The 22,980-nt window shown below is 43.5% G+C and overlaps 1 protein-coding gene across 1 annotated transcript in view; it reads right to left on the bottom strand.

Annotated features, from left to right (window-relative positions):
- pkd2l1 (polycystic kidney disease 2-like 1) overlaps window positions 1-22,980 on the bottom strand; it is a 93,514-nt gene that overhangs the window by 19,830 nt on the left and 50,704 nt on the right. The window contains exons 9-14 of the mRNA XM_078224310.1: window positions 20,126-20,246; window positions 18,463-18,561; window positions 13,729-13,850; window positions 7,736-7,853; window positions 5,511-5,644; window positions 3,296-3,431 (exon numbers count right to left, since the gene is read on the bottom strand). Coding sequence (XP_078080436.1) covers window positions 3,296-3,431; window positions 5,511-5,644; window positions 7,736-7,853; window positions 13,729-13,850; window positions 18,463-18,561; window positions 20,126-20,246 — 730 coding nt within the window. The remainder of the gene's footprint in view (window positions 1-3,295; window positions 3,432-5,510; window positions 5,645-7,735; window positions 7,854-13,728; window positions 13,851-18,462; window positions 18,562-20,125; window positions 20,247-22,980) is intronic.

Raw genomic sequence — 22,980 nt, 5'->3', positions numbered from 1 at the left:
GGTAATTTGTGGCGTCTGTAGTCTGCACTACAGATTCTTATAAAGACCCAATGGAATCATTCGGGAAGTTTCCACCTGTTTGAAAGGGATCGATGTTATTGTTTGAGCTGAAGAATTGGGAGCCTGGCCTGAGTGAACTGGGCTGGTATCTGGGGAAGTCTTCTCAATGATTGAACCTTGGTGTCAGTGCTGATCAAAGCTTACTGCTTTTCCTGAATATCACAGACGCTCAGCCACGTCCCGTCTTTCACCCTTGAAAAAGCAATTGAAAACAAAGTGTTAGAAACTCTAAATTAGCAAAGGTTAGAAATTCAGCCAAATTCCGGATGAATATTTGAAAGTGAATCAGATCTATATGTATGTACTCACCCATACAATCACCTGGACCTCCCAAACAACCTGATGCCATTATGGGGGCAGAGGCACAGGATAAGGACTGAGGTGAGGAAACAATTTTGATTTTTTTATTCATTCGTGGGACATGGCCATCGCTGGCTGGGGCAGTATTTATTACCCATCCCTAGTTACCCTTGTTCAGAGGGCAGTTGAGAGTCCACCACATTGCTGTGGCTCTGGAGTCACATGTAGGCCAGACCGGGTAAGGACAGCAGATTTCCTTCCCGAAAGGACATTAGTGAACCAGATGGGTTTTTCCGATAATCGACAATGGTTTCATGGTCATCAGTAGATTCTTAATTCCAGAGATTTTTCATTGAATTCAAATTCCACCATCTGCCGTGGCGGGATTCGAACTTGTATGCCCAGAACATTATTTGAGTTTCTAGATTAATAGTCGAGCGATAATACCACTAGGCTATCAGAGGTTAGTGAATCTTGTAAGTTCTCTATCCTATATGCTCCATCATTAAATATATTCACGACGAGGCCAAGCAAGCCACTCAGTTCAAGGGCAACTAGAGGATGGGCAACAATTGCTGGCCTTACCACTGACACCCACATCCCACAACAGAATAAAACAAACCGCTCCAGTTGCTTTCACAGGCTCTGGGCTGGAACTGCTTTCTCCTCAGGTCTAAACATACCTTTGAGCTGTTTAAATAACACACCATTCAATCCTTTCATTGAATCGTGTTATGAAGTCTGTGCTAATTGAGCCCAATTTCTAGCTTTCTTTCTGCACGTTTTGTAGAAATTAAATCTACAGTAGAAAGATTTAAGAATCAGATTGACTGAGGTGTCTAATCTGATAGTGAATTCCAGGCCCAGGAATGAGGAGCTTTGTCACATTAAATCCTCCACTCAATCCCATTTTAACCTCTGCTGTTAACAATGGTTTGGAAATCTGTTGCTTGTGGGCGTGGGAGATGGGAGATTGCACCACACACTCAGACTTTTCAGAAAATATCTTTTTTAGATTCATTCATGGGATGTGGGTATGGATGGTAAGGCCAGCATTTATTACCCACCTCCAATAACCCAGAACTGAGTGTCTCCTTCAGCTATTTCAGAGGCAGTTAAGAATCAACCACATCCTCTGTTGTCACATGTAGATTGAACCAAGTAAGGATTGCAGAATCCAAAATATTGTAGACTTTTTACAACAATTGGGACGGCACAGTGCCTCACAGCGCCAGGAACCCAGGTTCGATTCCCGGCTTGGGTCACTGCCTGTGCAGAGTCTGCATGTTCTCCCCATGTCTGTGTGGGTTTCCTCCGGGTGCTCCGGTTTCATCCCACAGTCTGAAAGACATGCTGGTTAGATGTATTGGCCATGCTAAATTCTCCCTCAGTGTACCCGAACAGGCGCCAGAGTGAGGCATCCAGGGGATTTTCACAGTAACTTCATTGCAGTGTTAATGTACTTGTGACGCAAATAAATAAACTTAAACTTTATACAAGATCACTCTAACTGACTCTTTTTATTCCAGTTTGACTTAAATTCCCCAAATGCAATAATTGGGTTTGATTCATTTCTCTGAATCATTACTGCGGGCAGTGAAATTATTAGTCCAGTAATGAAACCACAATGCTAGCACTCCTCTCAATATTCTATCGCGGCAGGAGAAGGTTGGCCTCACTTGTCCCCTCCTGATATCATCCATGTGAAAGCTGTACAAAATGCTGAGAAGGTGATATGAGATGGCTGTCCCCTGACAAACACCCAGAGAAGCTTGGTCCAAAGCAGAAAAGCTAAGCAATCCTAACCAAGATAGACTGTTTAAACAGCAGCGTAAATTCAATGCTCCCATACATCCAGTGAATATCATACTCAATTGTGTGCAGATAGGAAATACAAGACCGTCAGTGTAACTCCAACCCACAGTTCTTTCCCATGTGGTCCTGTTTTCTGGGAGCTCTGGATTTATCATTAGATGAAAGAAGTGTACAAGGCCCATATGGCACGTTATCATTTCCTCACATAACTTTCCAGCACTTTGAATGTTACTATGCATGCATATTGTGCATCAGGGACAATCAGAGATAGCAATACTACAAACACTTGAAGCTCTGTTTCAGCTTTATATAAGGGGAATGGAACATAAAAGTAAGGAAGTTTTACTGCAGCTGTACAGGGCGTGGTGAGGCCACATCTGGAATACTGTGCACAGTTTTGGTCTCATTATTTGAAAAAGAATATAATTACATTTGAAGCAGTTCAGAGAGGGTTCACTCGACTCATTCCAGGGATGAGGGGCTAATCCATAGGAAAAAAGTTCAACAAGTTGGACCTATGCCTATTGAAATTTAGAAGAATGAGAGGTGATCTTATTGAAACATAATGAGAACCTGAGGATATTCGATAGGGTGAATACTGGGAGGATGTTTCCTCTTGTGGGAAGGACTATCGGCGGGATTCTCCGATCTTGTTCATTCCCATCCCAAAAGGAGAATTTGGTACTCCGCGGAGGCGGAGAATCCCAAACGCAGACGAGTTTTCCAGCATAAAACTAGGGCACACAGTTTAAGAATAAGAGGTCTTCCTTTTTAAACAGTCGTTGGTGTGTTGAAGTCTCTTCCAAGAGAACAGTGGCTGGGTCACTGAACTTATTCAAGGCAGATTTAGAATATTTCTGGTAAATTAGGGGGTCAAGGGTTATGGGGAAAGACAGGAAAGTAGAGTTGAGACCACAATCTGATCAACCATCATCTTACCAAATAGCATTACAGGCTCAAAGGGCCAAATGCCTTATGCCTCCTAAATATGTTCAGCAGTAAACTTTCTATAATTTTTAGCATTGCTGGTTTTTAAGTGCTAGGCCAAATCAATCATTTAAATGACCATGATTAGTCCTGTTTCTAAGTTTAAACAAGGAGCGGAAAATGTCCGTTTTACCTTCTGAAAAATGTTGAACAGCTTTTCCATTGTGTCTTTGCTTTTTTCCATTATCTCAAGTTTAACAGCAATTCCATCAATTTTGGACACATTGTTGCTCATTGAATGTTCCAGCTGAACAACGCGATGCCGCAATCTGAAATAAGATTACCCTGTAAGTAACACCAGCTCATAAAATGTTGCCGCTAACAAAAAACTAGCTTTCTAAGATACTTCACTGACATTCTGGTATAATGTGCCTTAAAGGGACAGCAACGTGAGTAGTGCACACATTCACACAGCTCTGCTGCTGATATTGTCAAGTTTACTAGTCATGTATAAGTGTTCCCTTGTGCCTAGTGTAAATAAGTGAACCCACAATGTATTTACCCAGTCCCTAATGAGTGATTGATGCTTTTATAACATTAACAGCACAATGTGGTTCCAAAACGTTTGGTAAATTGCCATGTAACAAGCTTGTCAGCTAGACTGAAGTGCATGTGTCATGGTCATGTCCTAAGCTCATCAAACATTTGGAAGATAGACGCTCCGGCCTGGATTTTCATCCGGGCGTCAGGTGTTCAGGAGAATTCCCCACTTTGAGGACCTGACTGTAAAAATGTCTGCTGTCTGGGCTCCTGGACCCTATAACAACAAACTTCTCATCGAACTGCACAATCCCTTGTAACAACAAGCATTAGAATTCATGGTCCCACTTCAAACAAGTCTATCACCACTTGTAGCTGTCAATCCAACTGTGAAATGGCAGGAACCCTACTGTGATAATGTATGCTTGTGAAATCAGTTGTGCAGCAGTAATCCAGTAATAGGAACCCTCAGGTTATGTCAATGGACAGAATGAAATAGCAAGCAATCTTGTTTTTTAAACACTCCAGACATGTTTCTTTCAAAGATTTGGGGCAGGGTTTAGCGTGCATCCTGCATGTGTTTTGCAGCGGCAGGGGGCAGCCTATCATTGGCTGGTGGCAGGATATTCTGGCCCTGCTGTTGTGAACCAGGTTTCCCATTAAATGCACCCCCCTGCTGCAATGATATCCACCGCAGGGGTGCGCCGTTGGCAGGACCGAAAGATCCCACTGGCATGGATCATCGGAAAGTTCCAGTCCGGAGTGAGTGAGGGGTGTGTGTTTGTTGCATTCACATTTTGCGTGTTGTGAAAAAAGATGTTTATTCTTCCTTTTGACTTGGGCTTCAAGGAAGCCCATTTTGTGTCCTGTAAAGTCACAGTACTCAAGGGGTTAAAACATTCCTTCTCAAAAGAATACATCTTGCTGTGGTCAGCCAAGTGGTGGGGAAAGGGTAAATTATCCCACATTACTCTCCTATCTGTTGGAAAATGGGAATAGCAGCAGCAGCATGGATACAAAGCCGGTGAGTGATAATTAACAGACAGTAATAGAGAATGACGGTTTTTCAGACTGGAGGAAGATGTTGTAATAGGTTCCCTAGGGGTCAGTATTAGGACCACACCTTTTCTTTACCTGTATTAACGACTTAGGCATGTGGGTACAGGGCACAAATACAACATTTGCAGATGACACAATACTTGGCAGTATTGTGAACTGTGAGGAGGATAGTGTTAGAATTCAAGAGCATACAGATAAGGAATGGACAAACACGTGACAGATGAAATTTAATACAGCCAAGTGCAAAATGATACATTTTGGTTGGGAGAATGAGAGGGAGAATATAAACTAAAGGGTACAATTCTAAAGGAGGAGCAGCAGGAGCTGGGTGTATATTTGTGCAAATTGTTGAAAGAAGGTGGCTTAGAGAATGGATAATAAATTACACCTTTCAATCCGGAGCTTCCTGAATAGGAACATGGAGCACAAAAGCAAGCAAAAATTAGGCTGGACTCAACTGGAATATTGCATCCAATTCTGAACCCCACACTTTAGGAAGGATTCATGAGAATGGTTCCAGGATAGATTGGGGAAGTTATGACTGTTTCTCTTGAGAAGGGAAGGTTCAGAGGAGATTTGATAAAAGTGCTCACGATCATGAAAGGTCTGAATTGCTATCCTTGATATTACATTTTCATTCCTTTTTTTCATTTTATTAACTGATTTTAAACTCCATAGCTGCAATGGTATAATTTGAATTGATGTCTCTGAGTCAGTAATCCAGACCTCTCGACTATCAGTCCAGAAACATATCCACTACTGTTCACTTTCCATTTTAAAACCCAGCAGCCCTGAACCATGATACATACTTCTGGAATTCCTCATGTGTTACTCCATTGTTTAACGTGTTCTTGCTGTTGTTTTTCACACAATCTAAAGTCTGTGAGCTGTCTGGACACCCGAAATTCCTTCCCAAATTGTCTATTTCGGCATTTAGAGCCAACTGTAAAACAACAGTAGTTATTAAAGTGAGCCTTTCAAATTAACAGAATAGTTTCATCTGATCAAAACTGAAAAGATCTGCTACCAGAAATCTCACTCTGCCTCTGGACAGACCATGGACTGAGCATAGACTCAGGTGTTCAACTGAATTAAACAGGCAGTCATTCCCGGTTTCATTCCCCATGTTAATGCCTCGACCAATTTGCATTCGAAACAAATGCTTGGCAATTAACAGTTAACTGTTCTCTGCTGCATTCTCCATGACAACGCCTCTAGCAATCAGAGCCCATTTATCAATGAATCAGTACTCTCTAGCGGAGATATATGAATCATCGACAACCGTGGGTGAGGTGCTGGAAGACTGGAGGGGGGCAAATGTTGTGCCGTTATTTAAGAAAGACGCAGGAAAAAGCCAGGGAACTACAGACCAGTGAGCCTAACATCAGTGGCGGGTAAGTTGTTGGAAGGTATTCTGAGAGACAGAATCTACATGCATTTGGAAAGGCAAGGACTGATTAGGGACAGTCAGCATTGTTTTGTGCGTGGGAAATTGTATCTTACAAATTTGAGAGAGTTTTTTGAAGGGGTGACCAAGAAAATAGATGAGGGCAGTGCAGTCGACGTTGTCTACATGGACTTTAGTAAGGCCTTTGACAAGGTACCGCATGGTAGACTGGTCAGTAAGGTTCAATCTCATGAGATCCAGGGAGAACCAGCCAATCGGATACAAAACAGGCTTGCCGGTCGGTAGAAGACAGAGGGTGGTTGTAGAGGATTGTTTTTCAGACTGGAAGCCTGTGACCAGCGGTGTGCCTCAGGGATCAGTGCTGGGTCCACTGTTATTTGTCATTTATATAAACAATTTGGTGGTTGAGGCAGATACATTAGTGACCTTTAGATTTATCTGGATAGACACATGAACAGGAGGGAAATAGTGGGATGGTCTAGATAGAATGTGATCGGCGCAGGCTTGGTGGGCCGAAGGGCCTGCTCCTGTGCTGTACTGTTCTTTGTTCCTCCCTACTTCAATCTCACCCAGTATCCACTTCTAAATATCTATTACAGAATTCACTATGAACAAAAAAATCCCCTTTCATGAAAACCCAATCAATACATTCATATCCCAGTGAACACTTAATCCCTTATAAAAACAAACCCCTTTTCATAATACCCACATCAGAGACAGTTAATCCTATGTTTCTAAGTAATTTGTTCAGTGTTCCAGAAACAACTGGCTCTGATATCCTTCAGTGGAGGGTATCCTCTGCTTCAGCAGATTCAACCTTCTCAGAGTAATCCTATAATGTTGCATTTCTGCCTCTTCATCTTTTTTTTTACTTCTTTAAAATGCTGCAATTTCCCCTTTAAGAAACTTAGAAACCCTACAGTACAGAAAGAGGCCATTCGGCTCATCGAGTCTGCACCGACCACAATCCCACCCAGGCCCCACCCCCATATCCCTACATATTTACCCACTATTCCCTCTAACCTACGCATCCCGGGACACTAAGGGACAATTTAGCATGGCCAATCAACCTAACCCACACATCTTTGGACTGTGGGAGGAAACCGGAGCACCCGGAGGAAACCCACGCAGACACGAGGAGAATGTGCAATCTCCACACAGACAGTGACCCGAGCCGGGAATCGAACCCAGGTCCCTGGAGCTGTGAAGCAGCAGTGCTAACCACTGTGCTACCGTGCCGCCCAGTGCTGCACAAGGGTGAACAATGCGGCATATTGTGTCCAAAGGCTCCCAAAAGATTATTTAAATGGGCTGATGTCATTTGACAGTTCTGTACAAATGTGTCCAGTGCCCAGGAGCAGCAGCGCAGCACTTCAGTACTGGGACTGCACTGTAGGTTCCATGATGTCACTGTTAAGGGAGGCAGTATACTTCAAGTTTTAAACTATTGACAAAGTCTTGGTTACTAACACTTTCTTCTACTTTTCCTATAAATATGTAAATAAGGAATGCATTTTTCAGAATTCAGTCTCTACACCTGGTTGATACAAACAATCCGTAACTGGTTATGGCAAGCATTGAATAGATCCAAGGTCATTTCTCATTCCTTATGGTTAAATTCCTTACCTTCTTTTCTTCTAATTCATTCCGCATTCTCATCTGCTCATCCTCATCCAAAATCTTATTGTCATCAGAGTCAAATCTTGAGAAGGTTTCTTTGATCTCTTGGTCAGAATGACCCAAGCTGAAAAACAATTGGTCCTTTCTCACCAAACTTTAAATAACTCAGAGCCGGAAAATCAGAAAGGCAGATCCCTGATTGGTTACTGTCAGCGGAGAGTTCGTATCAGGAAATCTCGGGTGCACAGATCTTATGTTCTTGCGGTGTCCTGTCACATTCCAAGATCCCGATATCGCTGATTTTTCATAAACTAACCACAGGAGACTCAGAGCAGGTCACAATCGCTTTATTCAAGCATATGCAGGGAGTGCACTACTTCAGATAAAGGCCTCTGAAGCAGACTCTGGTGTTTACAGAAAACTGCACATGTTTCTACCATACCTAGCATGTCCAGACATTGTTTAAATTTCAGTCTAACAATACATACAGGTTTTACCGAAACAGGCACAGCTTGTACTAGTTACAAAGAACAAAAATTACAGCACAGGAACAGGCCCTTCGGCCCTCCAAGCCTGCACCGACCATGCTGCCCGACTTAACTAAAACCCCCTACCTTTCCGGGGACCATATCCCTCTGTTCCCATCCTATTCATGTACTTGTCAAGACGCCCCTTAAAAGTCACTACCATATCCGCTTCCACTACCTCCCCCGGCAACGTGTTCCAGGCACCCACCACTCTGTGTAAAAAATCTGCCTCGCACATCTCCTTTAAACCTTGCCCCTCGCACCTTAAACCTATGCCCCCTAGTAATTGACTCTTCCACCCTGGGAAAAAGCTTCTGACTATCCACTCTGTCCGTGCCTCTCTTAATCTTGTAGACTTCTATCAGGTCTCCCCTCAACCACCGTCGCTCCAGTGAGAACAAACCAAGTTTCTCCAACCTCTCCTCATAGCTAATGCCCTCCATACCAGGCAACATCCTGGTAAATCTTTTCTGTACCCTCTCCAAAGCCTCCACATCCTTTTGGCGACCAGAATTGAACACAATATTCCAAGTGCGACCTAACTAAGGTTCTATAAAGCTGCAACATGACTTGCCAATTTTTAAACTCAATACCCTGGCCGATGAAGGCAAGCATGCCGTATTCCTTCTTGACTACCTTCTCCACCTGCAATGCCACTTTCAGTGAGCTGTGTACCTGTACACCCAGATCCCTTTGCCTATCAATACTCCTAAGGGTTCTGCCACATACTTACCTTTGCACCCACTTCAGAGTTCTAATATATCTCAGTACGACTGCCGCTCCTATTGTTATCTGGTCCGAAGCGAGTTGTTTTTGCTATCCAATTCTACAGCTTCGTTATCACTAAAAAAGGTCCACTTGTGCAGTTCTTGTGAGGTGCTAAGCGCAACTGATGATCTGCTGATTTTAAGTTGTATGAAGGTCAGTGTTGAGGGTGGTGAGGTACTGGGGAAGGTATCAAGGTCAAGGGTGGGTACCGGTAGACAGGAAGGTGGGTTGAAGTGTGTCTACTTCAATGCAAGGAGCATCCGGAAAAAGGTAGATGAACTTGGGGCGTGGATTGGTACTTGGGACTACGATGTTGTGGCCATTACGGAGACGTGGGTAGAACAAGGACAGGAATGGTTGTTGGACGTTCCGGGGTATAGATGTTTCAGTAAGTGTAGGGAAGCTGGTAAAAGAGGTGGAGGAGTAGCATTGTTAATCAAGGATAGTTTAATGGCTGCGGAAAGGCACTTCGAGGGGGATCTGTACACTGAGGTAATATGGGCTGAAGTTAGAAATAGGAAAGGAGCGGTCACATTGTTAGGAGTTTACTATAGGCCCCCAAATAGTAATAGAGATGTGGAGGAAGAAATTGCTAAGCAGATTATGGATATGTGTGGGGGTCACAGGGTAGTTGTCATGGGGGACTTTAACTTTCCAAATATTGATTGGAACCTTTGTAGGTCAAATAGTTCGGATGGGGCAGTTTTTGTGCAGTGTGTGCAGGAGGGTTTCCTGACACAATATGTGGATAGGCCGACAAGAGGTGAGGCCACATTGGATTTGGTACTGGGAAATGAACTGGGCCAAGTGTTAGATTTGGTTGTGGGAGAGCACTTTGGAGATAGTGACCACAATTCGGTGTCTTTTGTTATTGCAATGGAGAGGGATAGGGCCGTACGGCAGGGCAAGGTTTACAATTGGGGGAGAGGTAATTATGATGCGATTAGGTAAGAATTAGGGGGCATAAGATGGGAACAGAAACTGTCAGGGAAAGGCACTAATGAAAAGTGGAACTTTTTCAAGGAACAAATACTGGGTGTCCTTGATAGGTATGTCCCTGTCAGGCAGGGAGGAAATGGCCGAGTGAGGGAACCATGGTTCACGAAAGAGGTGGAATGTCTTGTGAAAAGGAAGAGGGAAGCTTATGTAGGGATGAGGAAACAAGGTTCAGATGGCTCGACTGAGGGTTACAAGTTAGCAAGAAATGAGCTGAAAAAGGGGCTTAGGAGAGCTAGGAAGGGACATGAGAAGTCCTTGGCGGGTCGGATCAAGGAAAACCCCAAGGCTTTTTACTCTTATGTGAGGAATAAAAGAATGACCAGGGTGAGGTTAGGGCTGGTCAAGGACAGTAGTGGGAACTTGTGTATGGAGTCAGTAGAGATGGGCGAGGTGATGAATGAATACTTTTCTTCAGTGTTCACCAAGGAGAGGGGCCATGTTTTTGAGGAAGAGAAGGTGTTACAGGCTAATAGGCTGGAGGAAATAGATGTTCGAAGGGAGGATGTACTGGCAGTTTTGAATAAACTGAAGGTCGATAAGTCCCTTGGGCTTGATTAAATGTATCCTAGGATTCTTTGGGAGGCAAGGGATGAGATTGCAGAGCCTTTGGCTTTGATCTTTGGGTCCTCACTGTCCACGGGGATGGTGCCAGAGGACTGGAGAGTGGCGAATGTTGTTCCTCTGTTTAAGAAAGGGAATAGAAATGACTCTGGTAATTATAGACCGGTTAGTCTTACTTCGGTGGTTGGTAAATTGATGGAAAAGGCCCTTAGGGATGGGATTTACGACCATTTAGAAAGATGCGGATTAATCTGGGATAGTCATATCTGGGATAATCATTCTATGATTTCTATGATAGTCAGCACGGATTCGTGAAGGGCAAGTCGTGCCTCACAAATTTGATTGAATTTTTTGAGGAGGTAACTAAGTGTGTTGATGTCATATACATGGATTTTAGTAAGGCGTTTGATAAGGTCCCCCATAGTCGGCTTATGATGAAAGTGAGGAGGTGTGGGATAGAGGGAAAGTTGGCCGATTGGATAGGTAACTGGCTATCTAACAGAAGACAGAGGGTGGTGGTGGATGGAAAATGTTCGGACTGGAGGCAGGTTGCTAGCGGAGTGCCACAGGGATCAGTGCTTGGTCCTCTGCTCTTTGTGATTTTTATTAATGACTTAGAGAAGGGGGCTGAAGGGTGGATCAGTAAATTTGCTGATGACACCAAGATTGGTGGAGTAGTGGATGAGGTGGAGGGCTGTTGTAGGCTGCAAAGAGACATAGATAGGATGCAAAGCTGGGCTGAAAAATGGCAAATGGAGTTTAACCCTGATAAATGTGAGGTGATTCATTTTGGTAGGTCTAATTTAAGTGTGGATTACAGGGTCAAAGGTAGGGTTCTGAAGACTGTGGAGGAACAGAGAGATCTTGGGGTCCATATCCACAGATCTCTAAAGGTTGCCACTCAAGTGGATAGAGCTGTGAAGGAGGCCTATAGTGTGTTAGCTTTTATTAACAGGGGGTTGGAGTTTAAGAGCCGTGGGGTTATGCGGCAACTATACAGGACCTTGGTGAGACCACATTTGGAATATTGTATGCAGTTCTGGTCACCTCACTATAAGAAGGATGTGGAAGCGCTGGAAAGAGTGCAGAGGAGATTTACCAGGATGCTGCCTGGTTTGGAGGGTAGGTCTTATGAGGAAAGGTTGAGGGAGCTAGGGCTGTTCTCTCTGGAGCGGAGGAGGCTGAGGGGAGACTTAGAAATCATAGAAATCATAGAAACCCTACAGTGCAGAAGGAGGCCATTCGGCCCATCGAGTCTGCACCGACCACAATCCCACCCAGGCCCTATCCCCACATATTTACCCACTAATCCCTCTAACCTACGCATCCCAGGACTCTAAGGGGCAATTTTTAACCTGGTCAATCAACCTAACCCGCACATCTTTGGAGGTTGTAGGCTGCAAAGAGACATAGATAGGATGCAAAGCTGGGCTGAAAAATGGCAAATGGAGTTTAACCCTGATAAATGTGAGGTGATTCATTTTGGTAGGTTTTGATTTTATAAACCTCTTAATAGAGGTTTATAAAATGATGAAGGGGATAGATAGAGTGAACGTTCAAAGACTATTTCCTCGGGTGGATGGAGCTATTACAAGGGGGCATAACTATAGGGTTCATGGTGGGAGATACAGGAAGGATATCAGAGGTAGGTTCTTTACGCAGAGAGTGGTTGGGGTGTGGAATGGACTGCCTGCAGTGATAGTGGAGTCAGACACTTTAGGAACATTTAAGCGGTTATTGGATAGGCACATGGAGCACACCAGGATGATAGGGAGTGGGATAGCTTGATCTTGGTTTCAGATAAAGTTCGGCACAACATCGTGGGCCGAAGGGCCTGTTCTGTGCTGTACTGTTCTATGTTCTAAGTCAATTGCTATTCAGACGTGTTTGGTGCTAACTTTTACAATAAAAGGAAAAACTGGTTCTCTGTAATAAAGCAATCGGTAATCATTTTCTATTTCCTTCTAAATTATTAATTCTTAAACCTCACTACATAATTATATTAAAGAGCTCAAAATTTATCAGTTATTTCCTCCCAAACAATCCTAAATAAAGGGATCTCACGTCTATTATTTCCAGCGACATTATTTTATACATTGAGGTAAATTTGTACAATGAACATCCCCGCTCCAGGAACAGGAAGGACTATCAGATACTGAAGGTACGACCTCACATGTCCATGTCCCAACCGTGCTGCAATAAGAGGTGAAGATGAAACTTTACCTCAGGGCTTCAGGAGTGATTACTGCTTCGTATCAGTGACAGTGACTGCCATGCTTTTCATGAATTATTTAATTTTAGAATTTTGAGAATGATGAGGGAGTATTCAGAATCTCTGTCGGATTGGTCTACTCTGGTGTAACAACATTACACCTGGAACGAATCAGCAGACCCAAAATAGATATTTTTATTTCTTTAAATTCTTAGACGGCACGGTGGCACAGTGGTTAGTGCTGCTGCCTGACAGCACCAGGGATCCGGGTTCAATTCCCAGCTTGGGTCACTGTCTGTGTGGAGTTTGCATGGTCTCCCCATGTCTGTGTGGATTTTCTCTGGATGCTCCAGTTTCCTCCTACACTCAAGATGTGCGGTTTAGGTGGATTGGCCATGCTAAATTGACCCTTAGTGTCAAGGGGACTAGCTAGGGTAAATGCATGGGGTTATAGGGATAGGGCCAGGGTGGGATTGTGATTGGTGCAGACTTGCTGGGCCGAATGGCCTCCTTCTGCACTGTAGGATTCTATGTGAAATTGTGGTTGGAGTTCTGACAATGAGGGGATGCTGAGGCTAACTCTGGCTGATAGTTGTGTAGAGGGGGTGCTGAGGCTAACTCTGGCTGATAGTTGTGTAGAGGGGGTGCTGAGGCTAACTCTGGCTGATAGTTGTGTAGAGGGGTGCTGAGGCTAACTCTGGCTGATAGTTGTGTAGAGGGGTGCTGAGGTCAATGCAGAAATGAAGCTCTGACGATGTCAGTCTGCCTCGCTCTGATTGGATGAGAAGTGGCTGTGGGCCCATGATGAATGAGTCAGTCTCTTGCCGGCCAATGAGAAGATGGAAAAGTGAACCATTTCCAGGAAACGTAGACACTTGTTATTGATTTTGTAGCCACCCTAAGTTAAAGCTTTATCACAAAGAAATACATACTCCTTAAGGTTGCTCCTGAAGTCCTCAAAATCCAGCTTTTTGGATCCATTCTGAAGCGTTTTCTGCACATCAGAAATCCGTTCCTTTTTCAGCTTCATTTTTGTCAGAGCTTTGTTATAACCCTGTGAGAATGGTGATGGAGACACTTACACCGAGAACTCAATGTTAACATTAATGTATAACTTGGGCAATCTCTTAATCATAGAATCCCTACAGTGCAAAGGAGGCCATTCGACCATTGAGCCTGCACCAACAACAATCCCAGCCTATCCCCATAACCCCAGGTATCTACCCTGCTAACCCCCCTGTCACTGAGGGGCAATTCAGCATGGCCAATCCATCTAATTTCTCTGTCCTTTTTTTTTTACACACTATTAGCTAAAGATATTAAAGGACAGAGAATTGTTATATATTAACGTTTGAAGGTTAATACTACAAAAAATAATTTCTATGCACTTGTGATAATGAATCATAAATGCTCGTAAGCTCCTGTAAAGAATATCATTACAGAATATTATTTTTCCATATCGCTGTGGCTGATCATTTGCAGCTAATTTTATCAATGAGATCAGATGAGTTTTCAATTGGAAATCGTGGGCCTACTCTCAGATACAGGAATAGTTTGTGCTTTACAAAAGTAACATTCACAGAAGCACAAATATAAACCAACCCAGAATTCGGATTTATTTGAAGGGATGCTGGACAAAAGACAGATTTTAGTCAGAATTATACAGCAAATAGTTTGCTACCAATAGTTTGCAACTGTAGTAACCTGGCAAAAAGAGCCCAGTGGAGACTCGAGGTTGGATGTTGTAGCCCTACCTATAAACTCTGCTCTCCCTCAGCTGGGAAAGAGAGGACCAGTGATCCTTACTCGCACATTGGATTTACACAGGAATCTACATGTGGAGGCTGTGTTCTTTGTTTTATTTGTTTCAAGGCAGGATGGAGGGGAACCTCCAGGTGGTGGCATTCCCAGGCATCTGCTGCTCTTGTCTTAGATGGCAGTGGTCATGTGTTTGGAAGGTGCTCGCTAAGGAGCTGTGTTGAGTTGCTACAGTGTAGATGGTACACAAGGCTGCCACTGTGTGTCAGTGGTGAAAGCAGTGAATGTTTCAGGAGGTTAAATGGGGTGCCAATCAAGCGGGCTGCTTTGTCCTGGATGGTGTTTAGCTTCGAGTGTTGTTGGAGCTGCACCCATCCAGGCAAGTGGGGAGTATTTCATCCACCCCGACTTATACCTTGTAGATGATGGACAGACTTTGGGGAGTCAGGAGCCAAGTTACTCACTGCAGGATTCACAGCCTCTGAACTGCTCTTGGAACCACTATGTTTATGTGGTGAGTCCAAATTCAGTTTCTGGTCAATGATATTAGGAAATTCCATGATGGTAATGCCACTGAATGTCAAGGGACGATGGTTAGATTATCTCTTGTTGGTGATGGTCATTCTCTGGCACTTGTGTGGCATGAATATTACTTGCCACTTATCAGTCCAAGCCTTGCTGTATGCAGGCACAGACTGCCCAGTATCCGAGGGGTTGCAGATAGTTCTGAATACCATGCAATCATTAGTAAACATCCCCACTTCTGATCCTATGACGGAAGGAAGGTCATTGATGAAGCAGCTGAAGATGGTTGGGCCTAGGACACCATCCTGAGGGACTCCTGCAGAGATGTCCTGGAGCTGAGATGATTCATCTCCAACAATCACAATCACTTTCCTAGCTACAGGCAAGGCTGGTTCTGGAGCACAAGTCTTCAGTACTATTGCCGGAATGTTCTCAGGGCCCATTGCCTTTGCAGTATCCAGTGCCTCCAATCGTTTTGTGATATCACGTGGCATAAATTTAATTGACAGGAATCCGAGATGCTGGGGACCACCGGAGGAGGCCGAGATGAATCATCCACTCGGCACTTCTGGCTGAAGATTGCTGTGAATGCTTCAGCCTTATCTTTCGCACTGATGTGCTGGGCTCCTCCATCATTGAGGGTGGGGATATTTGTGGAGCCTCCTCCTCCAGTGAGTTGTTTAATTGTCCACTACCATTCAAGGCTGGATGTGGAAGGTCTGCAGAGCTTAGATCTGATCTGTTGGTGGTGGGATCGCTTAGCTCTGTCTATCGCTTACTGTTTGGCATGTACGTGTAGCTTCACCAGGTTGACACCTCATTTTTAGGTGTGCCTGGTGCTGCTCCTGGCCCTCCCGCACTCTCCATTGAACCAGAGTTGATTCCCTGGCTTGGTGGTAATGGTAAGTGGGGGATATGTCAGGCCATGATCGTGGTTGAGTACAATGCTACTGCTGCTGATGGGCCACAGTGCCTCATGCCCAGTCTTGAGTTGCTAGATCTGTTTGAAATCTATCCCATTTAGTACGGTGATAGATTTACTTCCCTGAAGGAGCATTAATGAACCAGATGGATTCTTATCAAAAGTAGTTTCATGACCTTTATTAATTGACTGAATTTAAATTTCCCTGTTGCTGTGCTGGGTTTTGAACTCATGGTGCATGGGCCTGGGCCCCTACTTTACTTGTCCACTGACATTCTGACTGTTCCCCCATACTGGAGGCTGCTGCTTCATTCATGCACCAATTTTCAACAACACCAAGAGATTTATTTTAATAATCGAATTAATTTCTACACAACAGGAACTACAGGAGTGTCACTAGAATTGATCACAATGATTTGCAAAGAGTTTCTCATGAACTGGAAAGAACCATTGATGAGGGAAATGTAGGGTGTCATATTAACACCACAAGTGATTGGGTTTGGGGTAAACAGGAAGTAAAACATTTCCAAATATCAAACCCACCCCAACTGCCCAAATAGAGTTTTATTGGAGATGGGTGACCAAGCAGTCCATGCCCAAATGCAGCAATATCCTGGCTTGGGCTGATAAGTGGCAGTAACATTGCCTGGCACTTGTGTGGCACCAATGACCATCTCCAGCAAGAGAGAATCTAACCACCATCCCTTGACATTCAATGGCATTACCATTACTGAACCCCCACCATCATTACCCTGAGAGTTACCATTGACCAGAAACTGAACTGGACTAACCATATAAATATTGTGTCTACAAGAGCAGAGTAAGAGTTTTAACAACACCAGGTTAAAGTCCACTTTAATGTCCACTGATGGTATTTGCTGCCAAATAAACCTGTTGGACTTTAACCTGGTGTTGTTAAAAACTCTTACTGTGTTCACCCCAGTCCAATGCCGGCATCTCCACATCATGTCTACAAGAGCAGGCCAGAGGCTGGGAATCCTGCAGCAAGTAACTCACCTCCTGACTTCCCAGTGCCTGTCCACCATCTACAAAACACAAGTCAGAAGTGTGATGGAATACTCTCCACTTGTTCGGATGAGTACAGCTCTGATAACACTCAAGAAGCTTGACATCACCCTTGACAAAGAAGCCTATTTTATTGGCACCACTTCCACAAACATCCACTCCCTCCACCACCGACACACAGTGGCAGCATATGTACCATCTACAAGATGCACTGCAGGAACTCACCAAGGTTCCTTAGACAGCGCCTTCCAACCCACAAGGGCAGCATTGGATTATTATCTAAATGGAAAAAAATTACAACATGCTACTGTGCAAAGGGACCTGGGGGTCCTTGTGCATGAGACGTAAAAACCCAGTCTGCAGGTGCAACAGGTGATCAAGAAGGCAAATGGGATGTTGGCCTATATCGCAAGGGGGATAGAATATAAAAGCAGAGATGTCTTGCTGCATCTGTACAGGGCATTGGTGAGGCCGCAGCTGGAATACTGTGTGCAGTATTGGTCCCCTTATTTGCAGAAGGATATATTGGCCTTGGAGGGAGTGCAGAGAAGGTTCACCAGGTTGATACCGGAGATGAGGGGTGTTGATTATGAGGAGAGACTGAGCAGATTGGGTTTGTACTCGTTGGAATTTAGAAGGCTGAGGGGGGATCTTATAGAGACCTATAAGATAATGAAGGGGCTGGATAGGGTAGAGGTGGAGAGATTCTTTCCACTTAGAAAGGAAGCTAGAACTAGAGGGCACAGCCTCAAAATAAAGGGGGGTCAGTTTAGGACAGAGATGGGGAAGAACTTCTTCTCTCAGAGGGTGGTGAATCTCTGGAATTCTCTGCCCACTGAAGTGGTGGAGGCTACCTCGTTGAATATGTTTAAATCACGGATAGATGGATTCCTGATCGGTAAGGGAATTAGGGGTTATGGGGATCAGGTGGGTAAGTGGAACTGATCCACTTCAGATCAGCCATGATCTTATTGAATGGCGGGGCAGGCTCGAGGGGCTAGATGGCCTACTCCTGCTCCTATTTCTTATGTTCTTAAATACCTGAGAACACCACCAAGAGGTTCCTCTCCAAGTCACTTACCATCTTAACTGGGAAATATATCGCCGTTCCTTCAGTGTCGCTGCGTCAAAATCCTGCAACTCCCTCCCTAACAGCACTGTAGGTGTACCTATATCACATGGAAAGCAGCGCTTCAAGAAGGCAGCACACCATCTCCTTCTCAAGGGCAACTCGGGATGGACAATGAATGCTAGCCCAGCCAGCAATGCCCACATCACATGAATGAATAAAGAATTTTAAAAATCTTCCCTCAGGAAAGAAATAATTGCCTGAAATCTTTTAAGGAGGATGCATGCTCCCATTTCTACATGAGTTGAATTTCATATTGCTGTTGACCAGGTTTCCTGGGGAACGGGGAATCCAGCACAACTGCACCTGTTTAATGAAGTCTGTGATCTGGAGTTGATTTTTCTGAATAGAGAGATCTGCTTTCACCTCGGAGTATGTATCATTTATAATAGCCAGGAACATATTCTGAAAGAGAGAAGAACAATTAGTTAGGACAACTGAATCAAACTAAATCTCAAATTTCTGCTTGTAAATAATGGATTTATTTTGAGAAAAATGTTGAATTTACAATGGAAAGACGTTACTAAACCAAATCATTGTTAATTTGGAGTGAGTGGGTTTTGATCCAGATGGAAATGGACAGCAATTCCCACTTCCAACCACTCTGAAAAACTCCTCCTCACTCCCACTGTCTGCTTTCTCCCTCTTCATCAACATTTAATTCCATTTTCTATCTCCCATCCTCCTAAATCTTTACCTCTCATTGTCCAGTAACCTATATGTGGTACCTTATTAAATACCTTCCGAAAGTCCATCCATTGCATTATATTCACTGCATGTTTCCGATTACCATGTGTGTTATTTCCTCACACAATCCCGACCTTTGTCCAGTGTGCTTTGGAAATCTATGCTCTCTACTTCTCTCTGTTTTCTCTTTAACTAGATATTTGTCAATTTCATCCTTAATTAAGGACTTGAAACTTTTCCTGACTGCAGATCTTAACTGGCCTGTAATTACCTCAATTTTAAAAGGAATTTTAACTAGAAAGAGAGAGTGATGGAGTTTGCACATTCTTCCTGTGTCTGCGTGGGTTTCCATCGGGTGCTCTGGTTTATTCCCACTCTCCAAAGAGTTAGGTTTATTGGCCACGAGTGTCAGGAGGATTAGCTGGGTAAATATATGGGGCTATGGGGTAGGGCCTTGGTGGAATCGTTGTCGGTGCACGCACAATGGGCCAAATGGCCTCCTTCTGCACTGTAGGATTCTATGTCAAGGCCGACCCATTAAAATTTATCTTATGCCTCTTGACTCCCTATTCTAAGTAGCTGCGATCTGGTAAAACTGTCTCAATTGGAGACAGCTTTTGGGAATCAGAGGCAGCAGCCCCCAGCAGACAGTTGGTTTCAGAGATGATTGTAACTGGGAGGAATGCGAAGCATAGTGGAGGGAAGGATGTTAATCCCAAGGATTCCTTGTGGACTTTGAAAGAACATTCCTACTCCTCTTGATCCACAAGGAAACTTTTAAAAATGCAAAGATCTGTCTTCCTGGGTGTCTTTAAAGCCCTTTTCCTGGCAGGCTTTTCTTAGTGAAGTAAGCACCACTGAACCCTCACTCAAACCTCCCTCCAGATAGAGGAGTTTGTCGGAGGGGGTGGGAGGAGGGGGAGGTGCCCTCGTCACCCGCATTTCAGTCAAGGTGTGAATTGTCTCTTTCCATTTTAACACAGAGGCATTGATTTCTAAAGCCTCTGGTTTCCTGTCTCTCTTCTGGGATCCTAGAATGTCTCTCATTAGACATTGGACTTTGTCTTTCTTTATTTCAACTGGAATATCTGAAGAGAATGATTTTTATTATCCAAATGTCACTCATCTCGCTCTTTTACACATTTTAGAAATTCAGCCATTTTCTGTGATTCCTCTCTCATAAAGACTTGTGCCATTTTTGACAGTCATCGGAAATTTACAATGTTTATCTCTCAGGACCTGCAGTTCATTTCCAGCAAGTTCAATACAAGGTGGAACTTACAAGCAGAACGAAGAAGACAAAGAAAACGTAGGTGACGAAGTAAATTGGACCCAGGATTCTGTTGGCATTATCTATTTCATCAAAGTTGAAGTCACCAAGGATTATTCGGAACTGAGTGAAGCTGGAAAGAAATTGAGGAAGAGTTAGCTGTCAAAATGCAAATCAATGTTCACTTTGTCCCAGTAGGCAGTGTGTGCTCACAGGGACTAGACCACAGCAACTTTCCACAACCTCTACCCTATGAGAGCCATTCCTGAGCAAATCCAAAAGATTCCCTTCAACGAGATGCAGAAATAAGATTTTTTTTTGTATAACTGTATGTAACTAGCTGATTTCAACATGAAGATAAACCGCCAATTATTCCAAAATCAGAACCTTAATTCGCAGCTAAAATGATAATGATCCTGATAATATATTGTGTAATATTCACAGCAATTATTGCTCATGTCCAGTTATTTATTTTATATTTGAACTTTGTTTAGTGTTGAACAACATTTTGCTACTGTACAAAATTTTGTGTCACTGAATGAAATATTTTATTAGTTAGTTTCATATGTAAACATATTTGTTTAATCATTTTTATCTAAAGCACAGAATTGAGAAAGATTTCAATTTAACAATCACTGAATATCTCCCTAGGAATATTGTGCAAGCCAAGCGTTCTTTCTCTACATCAAATTACTCTCTATGTTATGAAGTTCCATACACGTTTTGTGCAAATGTTTGTAACATGGGATGTGGGCGCCGCTGGCTGGGCCAGCATTTATTGCTCATCCTTGAGAGCAATTAAGAGTCAACCACATTGTTGTGGGTCTGGAGTCACACGTAGGCCAGACTGGGTAAGGATGGCTCGGTGGTAGTGGTTAGCACTGCTACCTCACAGCGCCAAGGGCCTGGGTTCAATTCCGGCCTCGTGTCACTGTCTGTGTGGAGTCTGCACATTCTCCCCGTGTCTGCATGGGTTTTCTCCGGGTGCTCTGGTTTCCTCCCACAGTCCAAGAGACATGCTGGTTAGACACGTTGGCCATGCTAAATTCTCCCTCAGTGTACCCGAACAGGCACCGGAGTGTGGCGACTAGGGGATTTTCACAATAACTTCATGGCAGTGTTAATGTAAGTCTACTTGTGACACTAATAAATAAACTTTAAAACTGATAAAATCTATACCAAGTTCCATATAATGGAACATTCCTATGTCAACAATATCTGCCTATCACAGTTTAATTGCATGCCTCCTGCCAGTATGTGATGCTGTTTCACCTCTCAGGCCTTCTCCCCATTTAACAGTGAAGTAGGTTTTTAATATTCTTCCTGGATATAAATTGAGAGTGAAAATCATTTTCCCACGATAAAAACTGCTACATTTATATTTTTGGACAGTTTCTGCAAATTTGCAACGTCAGTTTAATGCTCGAAAATCAAGTTGAAAATATAACATATTTTTCTTTTTAATAAATATTTCTTTGGAGTTCTGCTTGTTTTTACTCAAACTGTTTATTCCGCAACATTTTTGTCCATGGACTGCTCCATGTTATGGCCTACCCTTTATTTTCCTTTCACTTTCTGGACTTGAGCTCCTATCCTGTCTCTCTAGCTGATCTTCTCCATTTTTGGTCGGCCAGACTCTGAGGTTAACTCTTCTTCCTCAGCCACACTTCCCTCTCCTCTCCATGGTCCTGTCTCAGAAAGCTGAGTTTCTCCCCAACCAATCTAATATGTCACATATTGACAGAAGAGTGGCAACCCACTTAACATTTTCTCTATCAGTCAACGGCACCACTGCCTGAAATCATTTCCTCGATCATCTATTCATGTTACTTCCCCAATCCCATGTGTCCATTTGTTGTGCATCAACCTTTTGTATGGCGCCTTATCAAATGTATTTTGAAAATCCAAGTATACTACATCCATTGGTTCCCCTTTATCTACCTTCCAAGTTCAAAATGATCCATTAAACCATGTTGACTCTGTCTAATTTTATTTTAATTTCCTAAGGGCCCTGTTACCACTCCCTGAATCACAAATTTCAGCATTTTTCTGATGACTGATATCAGTCTAACTGGCCTGAAGTTCCCTTTCAGCTCTCTCCCTCCTTTCTTGAATAGCTGTATTAGTTTTCATATGCACATTGACAGCAATCAGCTCTACCTCTTGACCAGTCCACTATTTCTAAAAGAACAATCTGCTTACCTGACATCCACTATTGGATGAGCAAACATTTCCTCCAATTCTGCATTGAGAAAACTGAAGACATTGTTCTCAGTCCCCACCTCAACTCCATTCCCAACTCTGCTCCAGGCAATTTTCTAAAACTAAACCAGGCTGTTCTCAACCTTGCTGAGATATTTGACCCTGGAATCAGCTTCTGACCAGACTTCCATGCCATCAATAAGATCACTTATATCGATGCCCGACTTCACCCATACCTCAATTTATCTGTTGCGAAAATCCTCATTCATGCCTTTGTTACCTCCAGATTTGACTATTGCAATTCACTCCTGTTTGATCTGCCTCATTCACTTAAGGTCATCCAAAACTCCCCTGCCCATGTGTGACCTCACACCAAGTCCGATTCCCCTATCGCCCCCCTACATTGGCTCCTGGTCAACCAACACATTCATTTTAAAATTCTCTTCCTTGATCTCAAATGGCCTCCTTCCTCTCCATCTCTGCAAACTTCTTCAGATTCACAATCTTCGGCGATATCTCTGCTCCTCTAATTCTGGTCTCTTGAGCATCCCCAATTATAATTATTCCACCATTGGCGGCTGTGTATTCAATTGCCAAGACCCTAAGCTCTGGGGTTCCCTCCCTAGGTCTCTCCACCTCTTTCTTTCTTCACAATATTTCTTAAA

Source organism: Mustelus asterias, chromosome 11 (genome assembly GCF_964213995.1).
Source record: "Mustelus asterias chromosome 11, sMusAst1.hap1.1, whole genome shotgun sequence".
Classification (NCBI taxonomy): Eukaryota; Metazoa; Chordata; class Chondrichthyes; order Carcharhiniformes; family Triakidae; genus Mustelus; species Mustelus asterias.
Note: the sequence above shows the minus strand (reverse complement) of the source record. Positions and strands in the feature narration are given on the sequence as shown.